This window comes from Phacochoerus africanus, chromosome 5, assembly GCF_016906955.1.
Source record: "Phacochoerus africanus isolate WHEZ1 chromosome 5, ROS_Pafr_v1, whole genome shotgun sequence".
In the NCBI taxonomy this organism is placed as follows: domain Eukaryota; kingdom Metazoa; phylum Chordata; class Mammalia; order Artiodactyla; family Suidae; genus Phacochoerus; species Phacochoerus africanus.
The window spans coordinates 84,798,845-84,818,054 of record NC_062548.1 but is presented as its reverse complement, the minus strand read 5'-3'; the positions used below and the strand labels follow the sequence as shown (position 1 = coordinate 84,818,054).

The window sequence follows — 19,210 nt, the reverse complement described above, 5'->3', positions numbered from 1 at the left end:
ACTGTGCAAGGTCCAGAATGGAATCCATTTCCTCGTGGATACTATTGGGGTTCATTACTGCTAAGCCATGGAAAGTGCTCCTTATTGCGGTTTTAATTTGCATTTCTCAGATGACTAGAGATACTAGTAGTTACTGCCCATTCCTCTATCTTCATTTATGAATTAACTAAACTATTCATATCTTTTGCACATTTTTATTTTTTGTCTTTTTAGGGCCACACTAGCAGCATATGGAGGTTCTCAGGCTAGGCAGGGGTCGAATCAGAGCTACAGTTGCCGGCCTACACCACAGCTACATCAACACGGGATCTGAGCTGTCTGTGACCTACACCACAGATAAAAGCAATGCCGGATTTTTAACCCACTGAGCAAGACAAGGGATTGAACCTGCATCCTCATGGATACTAATCAGATTCATTTCCACTGAGCCATGATAGGAACGCCAGCTCATTTTAAAATCGTATTGTCTGTCTTACTGTGTGGGAAGGGTTCTATATAGTATTAAATATAAAGTAATACAAGGTAGATTTGAAGAGCATTAATATGTTTAATATTTTGCTCACTTTCTAACTTCATATAGTAAAAAATATGTACAACACTGAATAAAAGGAAATGGGATAAGAATAAAAATATGGCGAAAACTTAATATGGTATCAAATTCAACTGGCCTCAATCTTATCCCGTTTATTTCTCAACAATCACAGTAACACAACAAAAAACATCAAAATAGTAGCCTTATCTAGATTATATACAAGTAATATTTGAAATGACAAAGTTGCTGCCACGATCCACAAGTTACCTTGTCTCCAAGTCTGACCATGGCCTTAGAGCATAAACCTAATCAATCTATCAAGTTGGAGTTCCCATCGTGGCGCAGTGGTTAACGAATCCGACTAGGAACCATGAGGTTGCGGGTTCAGTCCCTGCCCTTGCTCAGTGGGTTAAGGATCCTGCGTTGCCGTGAGCTGTGGTGTAGGTTGCAGACGTGGCTCGGATCCCGCGTTGCTGTGGCTCTGGCTTAGGCTGATGGCTACAGCTCCAATTAGACCCCTAGCCTGGGAACCTCCATATGCCACGGGAGCGACCCAAGAAATAGCAAATAGACAAACAAACAAACAAACAAAATCTATCAAGTTTACTTAGTTTGTCATTTACTGGCACCCCAAAACCTATTTCCTAGGCTACCAAGGGCTGATGGGATATAACCAAGCAAGAGGTTAAATATCGATCTTCATTTTTTAAACTTCCTTTCTCTGTTCTTATTTTTATTATTTTGGCCTCAGCATACAGAGGCTTTTTGTGAAAATCTCAGTTCCCAGACCAGGGATTGAATCTGGGCCACAGTTGTAAAAGAGTTAAGCCTTAACCACTAGACCACCAGGAAACTCATATAGACCTTTAAATCGCCAATTCTAAAACTGCTTTTCCCTCTTCATTTTTCTCCCTTCCCTCCTTTATCTTCTACTATTCTCTAACCTCCTCTAATCTCTATTCTTTCTAGTTTGGTCATGTCCTATTACTTTTCTGGACTGATTTAGATTAACTGGAACCATCATTTGTTGAACATTTTCATCACTTCAGATGAAAAAAACACTTTACCCATCCCTCTTATGTCCCCCCAACCCTCCTGAGCCACAGGGAAACATAATCATAATCTATACTTTCTATCTCCACAGATTTGTATATCTTAGTCATTTTATATAAATGGAATCATAAAATATGATTCTGTGTAATCTACTTTTAAACCCTAAGACTACTGAATATAAAATCTAATAGTCACATCTTTTCTCAAATTCAGAGCTATGTATAATTTTCATACATATAATTTATTTCCCTTGTTAAATACCTCTTGATGGAACTGGAATCTTAATATACATAATGGAATATTCAAAATTAATTTCATTGCCTTGGAAAGAAAACTATAATATGAAAGTTATTTGGCAAAAACACTGAAGCATCATAACATTAACTACTTATTCCTTTTAACAATGCTATATAAATTACTCCTAAGAAATACACTCTACTTACTACAGAACCTTACCTTGACTAAGATGTTCATGGTAGATAGATGCTAAATTGGGAAGATGTTGTTGGAGATGAGATGTTAGCTCTGCATGTGAATTAATCTGAACTAGCTCCTCTTCACACCCAGATTCTTCACCATCAAAATCAGCCATATTTTTTTCTGATTTTGCACTGACCTGGGAGCTACTGCAACTGACATCATCTGCACTTAACATATCATCAACCATGTGACTGTAACACAGAGAGGAGCACAACGTTTATTCATTACAAATTTACACACACTTTGTGAATAACAAAAATTATCTCAAAACATTTGGCACAGTTACAACATACTCAAGAATAAAGTTACATTTGTTTGTTAATAATATGGAGTATTGACAGCTTTACAAAAACTAAAAAGCCCACAATGTCAGCACTACATATTATTTTTACAATATACACACATATTATATGGCTCATCAATACATTTCACTAAAACAACTTCAAAAAGAAGAATTTGGGGGGAAAAATCAGTAAACTTATTGATAATTATTTTATAAACTCAAATCTTAAAATATGTTTATATTTGTTCATACAACTGCAGAATCAAATGAGATAACTACCAGAAAAAAAATTCAATTTAAAGCTGCGATTTAGGAGTTCCCTTTGTGGCTCAGTGGTAACGAATCTGACTGGCATCCATGAGGATGGAGGTTCAATCCCTGGCATCCCTCAGTGGGTTAACGATCCAGCATTGCCATGAGCTGCAGTGTAGGTCAGACACAGCTTGTATTGCTGTGGCTGTGGCGTAGGCTGGCAGCTGGAGCTCCAATTCAACCCCTAGCCTGGAAACTTCTACATGCTGCGGGTGCCGCCTAAAAAAAAAAAAGATAAAACTGTAATCTAGATATAGCTAATATTATTTGGGGGACTTTTAACTTAATAAATACCTATTAAGCACTCACTTCTAAAATATACCATAGAGAATGTTCTAAGGATGTAAGGACAAAGGGACAAAAATAACACAAAAAAGTTCAGGACTGATTTAGAGACTTGCAAGTAGAGCCATACTCAGAGAATATGGAAATGGCTAATGTAAAAAATTAAATCACTAAGTCTTTTTTTTTTTTGGTTGTCTTTTTGCCATTTCTTTGGGCCGCTCCCGCGGCATATGGAGGTTCCCAGGCTAGGGGTCCAATCTGAACTGTAGCCACTGGCCTACGCCAGAGCCACGGCAACGCGGGATCCGAGCCATATCTGCAACCTACACCACAGCTCATGGCAACGCCAGATGGTTAACCCACTGAGCAAGGGCAGGGACCGAACCAGCAACCTCATGGTTCCCAGTCGGATTCGTTAACCACTGCGCCATGATGGGAACTCCCTAAATCACTAAGTCTTGTTGGGTAGAGGGCAGGTGTCAGTAGGAGTGTGGGCATGGGTAGAGGGTTGATGCGAAGACTAAAAGGAATGTGCCATGTGCCAAACAGAAATTATTACCCTCCTCAGCTCTATGAACGAGCTGCTTCAGTATTAAGATGTCCTAGAGAGAACCCTGAATGTGCATATCTATAATTCAGACCATAATCCAGTGGTTCTCAATCCATAGCTGAAGGGAATATTTGGTAATGTCTAGAGACAGTTTTTAATTATCACAACGTGGGACATGTCTCTGGTATCTAGGGACAGAGGCTAGGGGATGCTGCTAAACATCCACTCTACAATGCACAGGGCAGCATTCACATTGCTGCATATCCAAAACAAAGAATTACCTGGCCGAAAATGTCAGTAATGCCATGACTGAGAAACACTGCCTTAAACTCATATGAATTAATGATAAGAATAAAAAGGCAAAGGAGGATAAGCAATGAGATCCTGCTATACAGCACAGGGAACTATATCTAGTCACTTGTTTTTTTTTTTGTCTTTTTGTTGTTGTTGTTGTTGTTATTGTTGCTATTTCTTGGGCCGCTCCCGAGGCATATGGAGGTTCCCAGGCTAGGGGTCGAATCGGAGCTGTAGCCACCGGCCTACGCCAGAGACACAGCAACGCGGGATCCGAGCCACGTCTGCAACCTACACCACAGCTCACGGCAACGCCGGATCATTAACCCACTGAGCAAGGGCAGGGACCGAACCCGCAACCTCATGGTTCCTAGTCGGATTCGTTAACCATTGCACCATGACGGGAACTCCGTATCTAGTCACTTGTGATGCAACATGATGGAAGATAATGTGAGAAAAAGTGTGTGTGTGTGTGTGTGTGTGTGTGTGTGAGAGACTGGGTCACTCTGCTATACAGCAGAATTTGGCAGAACATTGTAAATCTACTATAATAAAAACATAAAAATCTTAAAAAAAAAAAAGGCAAAGGAAATAAAGTAGGAATATGAATGGAGATACAGTTCTCCCAAACAACCACAGTGAAAATTTCCAAAGGCCTGGCAAAAAGGTCTAAGAAAAAAAACTGATAAATCACATATTTATATGTCATCATTGTCTGAACTATTACTACTTGCAATGGCAGTAATAATGAATGGCAGCTAATATTTATTAGGTTCTTATATGCCAGTGACATTAACCTATGAAATACTCAAAATAAACCCACATGACAGGTACTACTGTTCCTATTTTATAGACAAGAAAATGATGGAAAGTAAAATTGAGTACTTTGCCCAACATTGTAAACACTATTAAGTGACAGAATCACCTACTGTTAAACACCATAGGTATACTCCACAGATCATTAAAAGACTTTATACTGAGGCTTTGTCCTTACTAATATTATAAAATGTTCATAAAATTTCCCTTTTCATGATGATTTTTTTTTTGGTTTTTCATTTTTTTTTATAATAGTTGTTTACAATGTTGTGTCATGCTCACACTTTAATGGAAGCTTCCACAAGATTTTATATTTACTTTTAGCCAATTATTATACGGAGCTCAACTGTCCAATACAATAGCCACTAGCCACCTGTGGCCGCTGCACATGAAAAAGTGGGTAATCTAAATGGAGATGTGCTGTAAGTAGAAAATATATACAGATTATTAAAGACAGTACAAAAATAGTTTAATTAAGTTTACACTGATTAGGAGTTCCTATAGTGGCACAGCGGAAACAAATCTGACTAGGAACCATGATGTTGCAGGTTCGATCCCTGGCCTTGCTCAGTGAGTTAAGGATCTGGCGTTGCCGTGAATTGTGGTGTAGGTAGTAGTTGCAGCTCAGATCTGGCATTGCTGTGGCTGTGGCGAAGACCAGCGGCCACAGCTCCGATTAGATCCCTAGCCTGGGAACCTCCATATGCCATTGGTACGACCCTAGAAAGACAAAAAGGGAAAGAAAAAAAAGTTTACACTGACTGCATGTGGATATATGTGAGATATTACTGATTTATGATTAAAATTAATTTTATGTTTCATTTTGCTTTTTAGAATGTGCCAATTAGAAAATTAAAAATTATATATTAGAGCATGCATTTGTAGCTTACATTATATTCTTACTGGATAGCACTGATCCAGAATATACTGCAATTGAATAAATACAGGCTATAATTACCTCCCTTAAAATATAAGTTGTTTATTTTTTAAGTAGACTTACCCATCATGGTGGTGATGATGGTGATGGTGGTGGTGGTGGTGATGTTGTGGACCAATAAACTGCCGACAATTAAATAATTCATTCCCAATAGTCTCCCCAAGAAAGTCCCCAGTGCGTGTAATACAAGATTCCTGAGATGCTTGTGCTATATGAGCAGCATTCATTTCCCCTGAAATATCATGTTCTGGGTCTTCAGAGTGTGAACAGGCATCAAGCATTCGTATTCGATTATCTACTGATGGCAAGGACTCAGTGTTAAAAACCAAGTCCTTTCCTGTTCCATTGCTTGTCACACTTCTTTCTGATGGGCCTTGGGAATCCCCTAAGCAAATGCCTGCTTGACTTTCTAACTTTCTGTTCCGAAGATCTGTACCACAACTGCTTTTAGGAGGATTATGACCATGATCATCATCTTCATCTTCTTCTTTAAGAGCTTCAATATCCGCAATGTCTTCAGACTGTACCTCACTGCCAGGGCTCCCTGCTGACTGGCTTGCATGGCTAGAATTCACCTCATTGCTAGATCCGTCACTATGTCCACTACTGCTACCAGGACCACTGCTTCCATCTTCACCACTGTTGGCAGTTTCATCAGAACTTCCCTGCATGGACTCCTATATTTAGAAACAAAGAGATTAAATAAATATTTAAACTAATCAGAAAAAAGCAAATGGCATTAACACTCTGTACTTTTTTTAAAAGGCTGCCACAGTTTGGACACATTTCCTTGGAAAACATAAAATGGAATTAAAACGTCAAAGCAAAGTAAAGAACCTCAATGATACTAAAAACATAGGAGAGGAATTTCCTGGTGGTTCACTGGGTTAAGAATATGGCAATATTGTACAACTACAGATGTGATAAATTCACTGAGTAATTAAAAAAAAAAAAGAATTTGGCATTGTCGGAGTTCCTGTCATGGCGCAGCGGAAACAAATCTGACTAGGAACCATGAAGTTTCAGGTTCAATCCCTAGCCTCGCTCAGTGAGTTATGGATCCAGTGTTGCCGTGAGCTATGGTGTAGGTCACAGACACGGCTCAGATCTGGCATTGCTGTGGCTGTGGCAGCTGTAGTTCCAATTAGACCCCTACCCTGGGAACCTCCATGTGCCTTGGGTGTGGCCCTAAAAAGCAAAACAACAACAAAAAAAAACCCTTTGGCCTTGTTAGTCAGGTGGCTTGAGTCACTGATGTGGCACAGGTTGGATCCCTGGCCCAGGAACTTATGTATGTCAAGGGCACACTATGGCCAAAAATACCAAATAAAGGAGTTCTGTCTGTGGTGTAGTGGGTTAAGGATCTAGCATTATCTCTGTGGCTGTGTAGGTTGCAGCTGTGGCTCAGATTTGAACCCTAGCCCAGGAACTTCCATATACTGAGTGTTTGACCATAAATAAATAAATACATAAATAATTTTAAAATAATAATAAATAAAAGTTGAAAAAAGACAGGAGGAGCCTGAACAGGGATCATTATTTATATCCCTAGTTTAAAGAATAAACACGGCACAAAATCAAAAATCAAAACATCTGGAGTCCTGTTATAGTGCAGCAGATTAAAGTCTGGCATTGTCACTATAGCAGCCTGGGTCACTGCTATGGCACAGGTTTGACCCCTGGCCTGGGAACTTCCAAATACCACAGGCACAACAGCAAAAAAATCTCTCAGAGTTCCCATCATAGCTCAATGGAAATGAATCTGACTTGCATCCATGAGGATGCAGGTTTGATCCCTGGCCTTCTCAGTGGGTTAAGGAACCGGTGTTGCCATGAGCTGTGGTATAGGTCACAGACACGGCTCAGATCTGGCATTGCTGTGGCTCTGGTGTAGGCCAGCAGCTACAGTTCCAATTCAACCCCTAGCCTGGGAACTTGTACATGCTGCAGGTGAGGCCCTAAAAAGACCAAAAACAAACAAACAAAAAAAAATCCACTCTTTAAAAGGGGGAGGAAAAGTGTTTTCATACCTCTGTATCTGAAAGTCGCTGTTGCACATGTTTGGTTCTATTAATAAGTTGCTCATCCATTTCAATGTCACTGCCTCCACTTTGATGAGTATCACTGTTATCACTGCTTTGAGGACTGGCTGCAGGTGACCCTGTATTAAAATGATTTTTTCTTTTTACTTTTAATTTGTATTAACACGGATCTGTCAGAATGTCATAATCCTTTGATTCTTTGATATACCAAAGCTTCATGCTAGGCAGCCAAAAATATAATCTAGAAATATGTTAACATTTGCCATTTATTTCTAGAGGATATATATGATTTCAATTAAAAGTCAAGAAACTAATGATTTAAACAAAAAGGGTGAGATAGATAACTAGTTAAGGGTTTACATCTCCTGTACAAAATGAACTTTATGACTGATACAAGTATGCTGTATAAAATCAATTAATTCTAGAGGATCATCAAAATAAAACTAGATTGTAGCAAATGGATACTGCTTGTTTGTCACCTCCATATCCATAATCAGAAGGAAAAATAAAGGTTTTATGTAAGGCATTTAAAAATAATTAAATAAAACTGTAAGTCATCTTGCCATATATTTCTAAAACTCAACTTACAGGGTGATGGTGCAGCTCTTCTGAGCTCTTCTTCCTCTGAAGGAAAAGGGAAAAACAGGACAGAAATACTCTAAGTGACTGAATTTCTTTGGGACACATATCAGTTGTTCTTATTATATAATCAACAAGATATAGGTAGGGAAATCTGCAATAGTGTCAGTCCCCACCACTTGCTGTAGTAGCTGTGGGTGCCTGCACAGAAAAGCCTAAGAAAGGAGTAGTATATGATGTCAGGAGACAAAGACAGGGATAAAGTTGGCTAAAGTCTTAGAAAACCTTGTAAAGCTATACATGTAAAAACCACACAAAACACACCTGAAATGACAGAAAACTTAGAAAACAGAAAGATATCATTATGTTCTATTCTCAAAACCATTTCTAAAACAGCATTGTTGATTATTTGTCTTCTAACCACAAGCTCTAAAGCGCCTATGAAATAATTTTGTTTTTTTTTTTTAAGAGAAGAACCAACAACTACCGGAACTTTATTGCTATCACTTGAACAGTAAACCAAAACATGACCTAACCCCAATTTATTAATCTTTTCATAAGACCAATAGCTCCCATTCAAACTCATTTCAAAACTGAGATTGAACTGAAATTACGTGGCAGAAACCACTTCAAATCTGAGTTATAAACTTTGGACAACATACATTATACTTTACTAACCTTTCTTATTTCCAATGGGAAGATTAGTGTTTAACAAAGATGCAAAAGAACTCTGTTTAGATAGCTGGGCCTTAGCTGCTAGTGCATTATTCCATAATGCTTTAATTAACATCGATGCCAAGTACAGTGTCTTAAAAAAAAAAGAGAGAAGTTGAAATTAGAGGTTTTATGAAACATTGTAACAGATATAATATCCTTTTGCCTAACTGAAATGTCAACAACAATAAACTACAAGTTAACTCATCTGAATCAAATAAATTTTAACTTTCAAAAAAACAAACTCAAACTGAATGTTTTGAATTACCTGTTCAGTATGAACTCCTGGCTCAAGAGCTGAGACCAGATTAAGAAGATGTCTAAGTGGTACTGGATCCAAATTCTTGATAAGTGAAGGAAATAAGTCATGTATATACCGACTACAATGTTTCAACTAGAAAATAAAAGTAGAACAATAGTCAAAAATAACTACACTGCATAAATAATCTGATATCAAAAAAGTTACATACTTTAAAAGTGAAGAAGGTGGTAATCACACTAATATTTTTTAATATATTGGTAAAATTTTAATTACCAAATATCATAAATCACAGTACATAAAACTGTGAAAATAAAACTCCACTTAGACAGAACTTTATCTTACCCAAGCAAACCCACAAATGCTTTTAACTACAGGAGGAAGGCCCAAAATAAATACAGTTTCTGGAATCCAGGTATAAAAAGGATTCCAATTAAACTTAGCTACATATGATTAACACAAATACAAGTTAAACAGTGAATTTAAATGTAGGTAATTACAAATAAGATAAATTACACTTAGGAGAGAAAACCAAACAAAAAAATTTTAAGTGTACAGTGGACACTTGAAGAACATAGGTTAGACCTATGTGGGACCACTTACATGTGGACTTTTTTCCCCACTAAATATGTACTATAATACCCCATGACCCACAGATACGGACCAGTAGATATGGAAGGCTGACTACAAAATTAATACATGGATTTTCAACAGCATGGAGGGCTAATGCTCCTAATCCCCATATTGTCCAATGATCTACTGTATTGTATTTCTCATATTAAGAGGTTAGAAAGTATTCATAAGATGTTCATTTTAATAGAGTACACAACAGAAATCCTCTTATACTCAAGGTCTACATAATATAAACCAGTCAAGTCTCCTGTTATACTAAGCAGAATTATGTAAATATGAGGGAAAATATAACATTTATAAACATATGATTGCTAAATATTACAATGTCTTTTACAGCCATGAAGCAGTTGACTGCTAAATGAAGATACAACAACAAATATAACTAGGCCAGAAATACCCAATTTCAGGGTATATCCAGATTATATAAAGTATTCCTAAAACTTCACAAAACCCCGCAAACAACCCAATTAAATAGGCAAAGGACTTGAATAAACATTTCTCTAAAGATGTACAATGGCCAATAAGCACATGACAGGCTACTCAATATCATTAGTCATTAGGAAATGCAAATAAATGCAAATTGCAATCACAATTATATACAACTTCACACCTACTAAGATGGCTAAATTTTTTTTAAAAGACAAGTAAAAAGCATTGGCAAGAGTGTGAAAAAATTAGAACCTATCTGTATTGCTGCAATTGCTGTGGAAAAGTTTGGGGTTTCTCAAAAAGTTAAACCTAGATTTACCATAAGACTCAGGAGTTCTACCCCAAGGTACATATACAAAAAAACTGAAATCAGAGACACAAACATGTATCTATGTATCCACGTTCACAGAAGTAATATAATAAATAGTTAAATGGTAGAATCTACTCAAATGTCCACTGATGAATAAATGTCTTACACATACACATATTTATTACAAAAGGAAGCAAATTTTAATATATGCTATAACATGGATGGACCTTGAAAAAAATGGTGTTTAGTAAAATAAGCTAGACACAAATACTATATGACTCCATTAAATGAGATACCTAGAATATGCAAATTCACAGAGACACAATGTAGAACAGAGGAAACTAAAGTCCCCTGGGGGGAGGGAAGGAAGCAGAGTTATTGTTTAACAGGTATAGCCCTTTTGTTGGAGATAAAAGCACAGTTTGAATACAGGTAAGTGATGATTAAAAAACACTGTGAATGTATTTAATGCCACTGAACTGTATACTTACAAATAGTTAAAATGGTAAATTTTGGTTAATTATGTTGGCTGTTATTTGTACAATAAAAAATGTGAATAAAGAGTTTCCTTTGTAGTGCAGTGGAAATGAATCTGACTAGTATCCACAGGATGCGGGTTCCATCCCTGCCCTTGCTCAGGCTGGCAGCTATAGCTCTGATTCAACCCCTAGCCTGGGAATTTCCATATGCTGCGGGTATGGCCCCAAACAGCCAAAGAAAAAAAAAAAAAGTGAAGAAAAAATAATATATTCGTTAAAGATCAACAAAAAACTCAGAACAAATTTTTAAAACGCCTCATGGGATTAATGAACACTTTAAAAACAACATGACAAAAATCCTCCCAACAAAAAAATGACAATATATATTAGGTATTTATCTTCATAAAATATTAAAAATAAAATTTTTTGTTCAAAAAACAAAAAACTATTCTTCATGTATACTATACGGTTTTGACAGAAAACAAGAGTGGCTCTAGTATATTATATTACATTCAGCCAAATTCTTGAAGTACAAAGAAAACAGACATTTCAAGTGTGTAGAAACGCAGAATAAAACATGTATTAATTTCTCATCAGGGATGTTGAAGGAGAAAATCAAGACGACATGACTGCCAACTGACCTCTGAGCTGAAACTGGGTGACTTGAGGCTCCTCACTCCCTCCTCTGTCACTGGAATGTATGCTCTTCCGGCTGTTCCCTTAAGGACATAACCTTAAGGTGCTGTTGAGACCATCTAGACAGTATATACGCCTGAACCCAATTAAGGCCTCTTTTATATACTGCTAAGATTTGGCAGGTGGGTACAGAGATCTACTCATCTTGCAGCCACTGAAGACAAGTCTCCTAAGTTAAGATCCCTTGTTTATTAAACCTACCATCCACCAGTCTGAAGTGGTCTCTGCCTCTTTCTTTGGTCTTTCCCTGACCTCTGTGTCCAGGCCAGTTTACAAACCAACAAGGAAAACAAAAGCCTACTCTGTGAAATCCACAAGAACAAACAAAAAGTAACCGTAGAGTATGGAATAGAGAATGATAGAAACAGGAATGAGGAAAAAGGATTTGTGGTGAATCATATACCTAAATACAAAGTTAATATAAAACAACTGTGGAAATTATGATCATCATGTAGAACTTAAAAGTTACACAACTTTATAAAATATAAATAACATAATAGGGGAGTTCCTGTTGTGGCGCAGTGGTTAACGAATCCGACTAGAAACCATGAGGTTGCGGGTTCGGTCCCTGCCCTCGCTCAGTGGGTTAACGATCCGGCGTTGCCGTGAGCTGTGGTGTAGGTTGCAGACGCTGCTTGGATCCCACGTTGCTGTGGCTCTGGCGTAGGCCGGTGGCTGCAGCTCCGATTCGACCCCTAGCCTGGGAACCTCCATATGCCGAGGGAGCGGCCCAAGAAATAGCAACAACAACAACAACAAAAACAACAAAAGACAAAAAAAAAAACATAACTGAAAAGTGGAAAATAAAAGAAAAATGATGAGAATTTCCTCATCTTTCATAGAAGAGACTCATTATTTTAGAATGAGAAGAGAAAATTAAAATCAGTAATAGATTAAAATAAGTAATAGATATGAGATGTCAACAAATTTCTGAATGACTAAAATGAATGGGAACCCTCCTGCACTGCTGGGGGGGAAGTAAGCTGGTACAACCACTATGGAAAACAGTATGGAGGTACCTTAGAAAACTATACAAAGAACTACCATATGAGCCAGCAACCCTACTCTTGGACATATATCCAGACAAAACTTTCCTTGAAAAAGACACATGCACCCGCATGTTTGTTGCAGCACTATTCACAACAGCCAAGACATGGAAGCAACCCAAATGTCCATGACACATGATTGGATTAGGAAGATGTGGTATATATACACAATGGAATACTACTCAGCCATAAAGAAGAACAAAATAATGCCATTTGCAGCAACATGGATGGAACTATAGATTCTCATACTGAATAAGTCAGAAAGAGAAAGACAAATACCATATGATACCATTTATATCTGGAATCTAATACATGGCATGAATGAACCTTTCCACAGGAAAAAAAACCTCATAGACTTGGAGAATAGACTTGTGGTTGCCGGGGCGGGGGGGAGGGAGTGGGATGGATTGGGAGCTTGGGGTTAATAGATGCAAACTATTGCCTTTGGAATGGATTAGCAACGATGCAGCATGATAATGTGAAAAAAAAAATGTACACATGTATGTGTAACTTGGTCACCATGCTGTACAGTAGAAAAAAATTGTACTGGGGAAATAACAATTTGAAACAATAACAGTTGTATTGGGGAAATAACAATAGGAAAAAAAAAATCATTAAAACCAAGAGCTGGAGTTCCCGTCGTGGCGCAGTGGTTAACGAATCCGACTAGGAACCATGAGGTTGCGGGTTCAGTCCCTGCCCTTGTTCAGTGGGTTAACAATCCGGCGTTGCCGTGAGCTGTGGTGTAGGTTGCAGACGCGGCTTGGATCCCGCGTTGCTGTGGCTCTGGCGTAGGCCGGTGGCTACAGCTCCGATTTAACCCCTAGCCTGGGAACCTCCATATGCCACGGGAGCGGCCCAAGAAATAGCAACAACAACAACAATAACAACAACAAAAGACAAAAAAACCCCAAAAAAACCAAGAGCTGGTTCTTTGAAAGGGTAAACAAAATTGACAACCCTTTCACAAGGATTACCAGGAAGAAAAGAGAACCCAGGAGTTCCCACTGTGGATCAGTGATAACAAATCTGACTAGCATCCATGAGGATGCGGGTTCAATCCCTGCCCTCACTCAGGGGGTTAAGGATCTGGAGTTGCCATGAGCTGTGGTGTAGATCACCGACATGGCTCAGATGTGACGTTGCTGGTTGCTGTTGCTGTGGCATAGGCTGGGAGCTACAGCTCCGATTCAACCCCCAGCCTGGGAACTTCCTTCCATATGCCATGGTGAGGCCCTGGAAAGACAAAGAAAATTCAAAATTTAAAAAAAAAAAAGAGAGAGAGAGAGAGAGAACCCAAATAAAATAAGAAATGAAAAAGAAATCTCAACTGATACTGCAGAAATACAAAAAACCTAAGAGAATACTATGAACAATTATATGCCAACAAATCTGACAACCTACAAGAAATGAACAACCTTCTAGAAACATAAAGCCCACCAAAACTGAATCAAGAAGTATATAATGTGAAGACTGATCACCAGAAACAAAACTGAGCATGTAATAAAATAGAAAATTACAGGACAATATTTCTGAGTAATAGATGCAAAAATTCTCAATAAAATTTTAGCAAAATGAATCCAACAACACATAAAAAAGATCATACATGACCAAGTGGAATTCATCCAAATTCAAAAGAATGGTTTGACATATGCAAATAAATACATCACGCTAACAAAAGTAAAAAACCACATGATCATCTCAATAAATTCAGAAAAAGCATTCAACAAAATTTAGCATTCGCTCATGATAAAAATTCTAACCAAAGTGGGTACAGAGGGAACGTATCTCAACATAACAGAAGCCACTTATGACAAACCCACAGTCAACAGAACACTCAATGGAGAAAAGCTGAAAGCCTTCCTACTAAAATCTGGAACAAGACAAGGATGCACACTCTCACCACTTTTATTCTATACACTATTGGAAATCCTAGCCACAGCAATCAGACAAAAGAAAGAAAAGCTATGCAGACTGGAAGACAAGAGGGAATACTATCACTATACGCAGATGACATGATACTACATATAGATAAACCTGAGGACTCCACACATAAAGTACTCCACCTGATCAAAAAACTCAGCAAAGGAGAAGGATACAAGATTAACATTCAGAAACCAGCTGCATTTTTGCATACTAACAATGAAATATCAGAAAGGAATATTAAAAAAAAATACTTTTTAAAAAATCACACACACAAATACCTAGGAATAAACCTGACCAAGGAGGTGAAAGACTTATACGCTGAGAACTACAAAACATTAATCAAGGAAATTAAAGAGGATTCAAAGAAAAGCAAAGATATCCCATTTTCCTGGACTGGAAGAATTATTAATGCCCATATATTCAAAACAATCTACAGATTTAATGTGATCCCTATCATGACATTTCTCACAAAAATAGAATAATCCAAAAATTTATATGGAACATAAAAGACACAGAATTGCCAAAGCAATCCTGAGGGAAACAAAAAAGCAGGAGGCATAACTCTTCCAGACTTCACACAATACTACAAAGCTACAGTCATCAAAACTGTGTGGTATCAACACAGACACATGGATCAATGGAACAGAATAGAAAGCCCAGAAATAAACCCACATCCCTACAGTGAATTAATCTTTGACAAAGGACACAGGGAACTATACCTAATCACTTGTGATGGAACATGATGGATGATAATGTGAGAAAAAGTGTATATATGACTGGGTCACTCTGCTGTACAGCAGAAATTGACAGGACACTGTAAATCAACTATAATGGAAAAAAATTAAAATCTTTACATAAAGATTCTTGACAAAGGAGGCAAGAATATAAAGTGATATAATCATAACATAAACCATACAAATGGTTTCTGGGTCAATCTCCCAAGGCAATACTAATAAAAACAAAAATAAACAAATGGGACCTAATCAAATCTACAAGCTTTTGCACAACAAAGGAAAACAAAAATAATGAAAGGACAACCTACAGAATGGGAGAAAATAATTGTAAATGATGAAACTGACAAAGGCTTAATCTCCAAAATACACAAACACCACATAAAACAAAAAACAAACAACCAAATCAAAAAATGGGCAGAGAAGTTCCCGTCGTGGCGTCGTGGCGCAGTGGTTAACGAGTCCGACTAGGAACCATGAGGTTGCGGGTTCAGTCCCTGCCCTTAATCAGTGGGTTAACGATCCGGCGTTGCCGTGAGCTGTGGTATAGGTTTCAAACACGGCTCGGGTCCCGAGTTGCTGTGGCTCTGGCGTAGGCCGGTGGCTACAGCTCCGATTCAACGCCTGGCCTGGGAACCTCCATATGCCGCGGGAGCGGCCCAAGAAATAGCAACAACAACAACAACAAAAAAAAAAAGACAAAAGACAAGAAAAAAAAAAAAAAAGGGCAGAAACCTAAATAGACATTTCTCCAAAGACGACATAGAAAACGGCCAGTAGGAACATGAAAAGACGCTCAAGATCACTAATTACTAAAGAAATGAAAATCAAAACTACAATGAGGTAGCAACTCACAGTGGTAAGAATGGCCATCATCACTTAAGTTTACAAATAACAAATGCTGGAGAGCGTGTAGAGAAAAGGGAGCCCTCCTAGACTGTTGGGAATGTAAATTGATACAACCACCATGGGAAAAGTATGGAAATTCGTCAGAAAACTAAACAGAGAATCACCACATGCTCTAGAAATATATCCAGACAAAACTATAATTCAAAAAGACACATGGACCCCTGTGTTCCCAGCAGCACCATTCACAATAGCCAAAACATGAAAACATGGAAACATAAACGTCCATCAACAGATGAATGGACTACAAGATGTGGTATATCTATAATGGAAGAAGAGCTAGCAGGCTTGAAAAATGATTTGCGAGATATGGTAACTTTAAAACACATCCACAATTTTTTGAAATTCATTTCTAAGAGGTGGAGATTCCTAAGGCAACAGAAATAAAAGCTAAACAAATGGGATCTAACCAATCTTATAAGCTTTTGCACAATAAAGGAAACCATCAACAAAACAAAAAGACAACCTACAAAACAGGAAAAAATATTTGTAAATGATGCCACCAAAAAGGGCTTAATTTCCAAAATATACAAATAGCTCATACAACTCAATAACAAAAAAAACCAAAACAACCCAATCAAAAAATGTACAGATGGAGTTCTGTGGCATAGCAAGTTAAGGTTCCGGAATTGTCACTGCAGCAGCTTGGATCACTGCTGTGGCACAGATTAGATCCCTGGCCCAGGAACTTCCATATGCCACAAGTTGCCCCCCCCAAAAAAAGAATAAGCTTACCATGAAATAAAATCTATATGTGAATAACTAAAATACTGAATGATACAAAAGAAAATAAATGGCTTATCATGTTCTGTACAGAATACAGACCTTCACTTCTCAAATTAATAACTATAACAAAAAAAAGTAAGTAAATGCTAAATTCACAAGGAATAAGAAATGAAAGGGAAATTTCTTTACAAAAAAATATAAGGCTAAAGAATTGGCCTTGACAGATATTAAAAAATATTACCTAGACACAAGGAGAAGAAAGAAAAGACATTAGTATAAAATAAGGAATCAGTAAATTTTCTTTGATGGGCCAGACAGTAAATACTCTAGGATTACAGATTATAAGGTCTCTGTTACAAATGTACTTTTTCTGTACTCTCTGCCATTGCAGAGCGGAAGCAGCCAAAGACAATATGGAAAAGAATGGGCAAAGTTATGCTGCCAAAAACTATTTACAAAATCAGGTGGCCAGCAGAAGGCCCTAAGTTTATTAGATCATGCTGGATATTATCAATAGGTCAGCCGACAAAGTCCAAATTGGCCCAGTCAAAATAAAACTGGTATCTCAAATCAGTTTGGTATCTCAAATCAGAATGGAATGTGAACAACTATGTAACCAAACAATGGCGGGGGGAAGGGGGGGATTTCTGGATATATACATTACACCTTGAACCATGAGAAATTCCAATGGATCAAAGATTAAAATATAAAATTGAAAAAAACCTGTACAGAAAGAAACTAATGGGGAATTTTCTTATCATCTTGAAATGAAGGCACTGCAAAACATAACACAAATGCCATGGGCCACGAAAAATTCAACCCTAAATTTGAAACTATAAACTTGAAACTAAATGACAAAAACCACCTTAAGTAAAGCAAAAAGACATCAAAGTAGAATGTAAAATATAGAATGCAGTCATAACTCATTAACAGACAAAAGTCCAATTTCATTGATATATAAAGCTCTCCTGCAAAAAAGAAAACAAAGCAACTGATAAATGGCAAAGAATATAAACAGATATTCCAGAAAAGGAAACAAAAATGGCTATTAAACACAGGATTTTCAACCTGACTCATAAAAAAGAAATTCAAATTTAAAATATCAATGATATCACTTTTCATCCACGAGTTTAGCAAATATCAAGAAATTTAAGAACATAATTTATTGAGAAGGATAAGGTAAGTCACTATCGTGCCATTAGCTATAAGTAAAGCTACCAGAAGCTTTAACCTAAAACTTCTACTTATCCTACATAATTATTTTGTACACAGATGAAAGGAGTTTCATAATAAGTTACTTATTATAGCACTGGTTATAATGGAAAGGACTGGGAAAAAATATAATGCCAATGAATAGAATTGGTTAAATTATTATGGTACAAGCATATCATGAAACACTATACAGTTCCAAGAAAATAATAAGTGCGTCACATGTTGATATGGAATAGTAATTTCCAGGTTAAACTGTAAAGTGAAAAAAGACAAGTCCATTTAGTATGATACATCTGTGGAAAAGAGGACAAGGAAAGAAAAATGTTTACAGTTACCTATTGATATAGAAAATCTACGATGCACCTGAGAGGTTAGAAATTGCATGCGTGGGAGAAAGAGGAAGGAGGGAGAAAATGTCTATTCTTTTATAATCTACTTTACAACATCTGAACCATAGGATATGTGCCTATTCAAAAAATTAAATTTAAAAAAAAACCTGTATAAAAGAAAACACCGATACAACATTCAGGATAGAAGAACTGATTGTGTAAATATAAAAGAACTGATTGCATAAATGTCTCTTTATAAACCAAGAACCTCCCACTGACTGACTCTCATTTCCCTCAACTGTACCAATAGTACAGACCATAGTATATGTGCCTATTCAAAAAATTAAATTAAAAAAAAAAGCCTGTATAAAAGAAAACACCAATACAACATTCAGGATAGAAGAACTGATTGCATAAACGTCTCTTTATAAACCAAGAACCTCCCACTGACTGACTCTCACTTCCCTCAACTGTACCAATAGTACAGTAAGACACAGACTCTAAAGCTACAATTCATAGACTCCATCCCCAACTTTTTCCATGTCTTTGTTTCTTTAGCTACAAAATGAGAATGGTAATAGAATTTACCTTATAGGGGAGCAAAACACTTAAAAGATATAATAAGGAAACACCTAATAAATGAAAACTACT

The 19,210-nt window shown here is 37.2% G+C and overlaps 1 protein-coding gene across 5 annotated transcripts in view; it reads right to left on the bottom strand.

Annotated features, from left to right (window-relative positions):
- The window catches only part of USP34 (ubiquitin specific peptidase 34), a 256,844-nt gene that overhangs the window by 151,970 nt on the left and 85,664 nt on the right, over positions 1-19,210 (bottom strand). For 4 of the 5 annotated variants that reach the window (XM_047781997.1, XM_047782001.1, XM_047781996.1 and 1 more), the window contains exons 11-16: positions 9,146-9,271; positions 8,842-8,971; positions 8,173-8,208; positions 7,573-7,703; positions 5,606-6,219; positions 2,042-2,256 (exon numbers count right to left, since the gene is read on the bottom strand). In XM_047781997.1, the coding sequence (XP_047637953.1) occupies positions 2,042-2,256; positions 5,606-6,219; positions 7,573-7,703; positions 8,173-8,208; positions 8,842-8,971; positions 9,146-9,271 (1,252 nt within the window). The remainder of the gene's footprint in view (positions 1-2,041; positions 2,257-5,605; positions 6,220-7,572; positions 7,704-8,172; positions 8,209-8,841; positions 8,972-9,145; positions 9,272-19,210) is intronic. The other variant, XM_047781998.1, reaches the window with a different exon arrangement.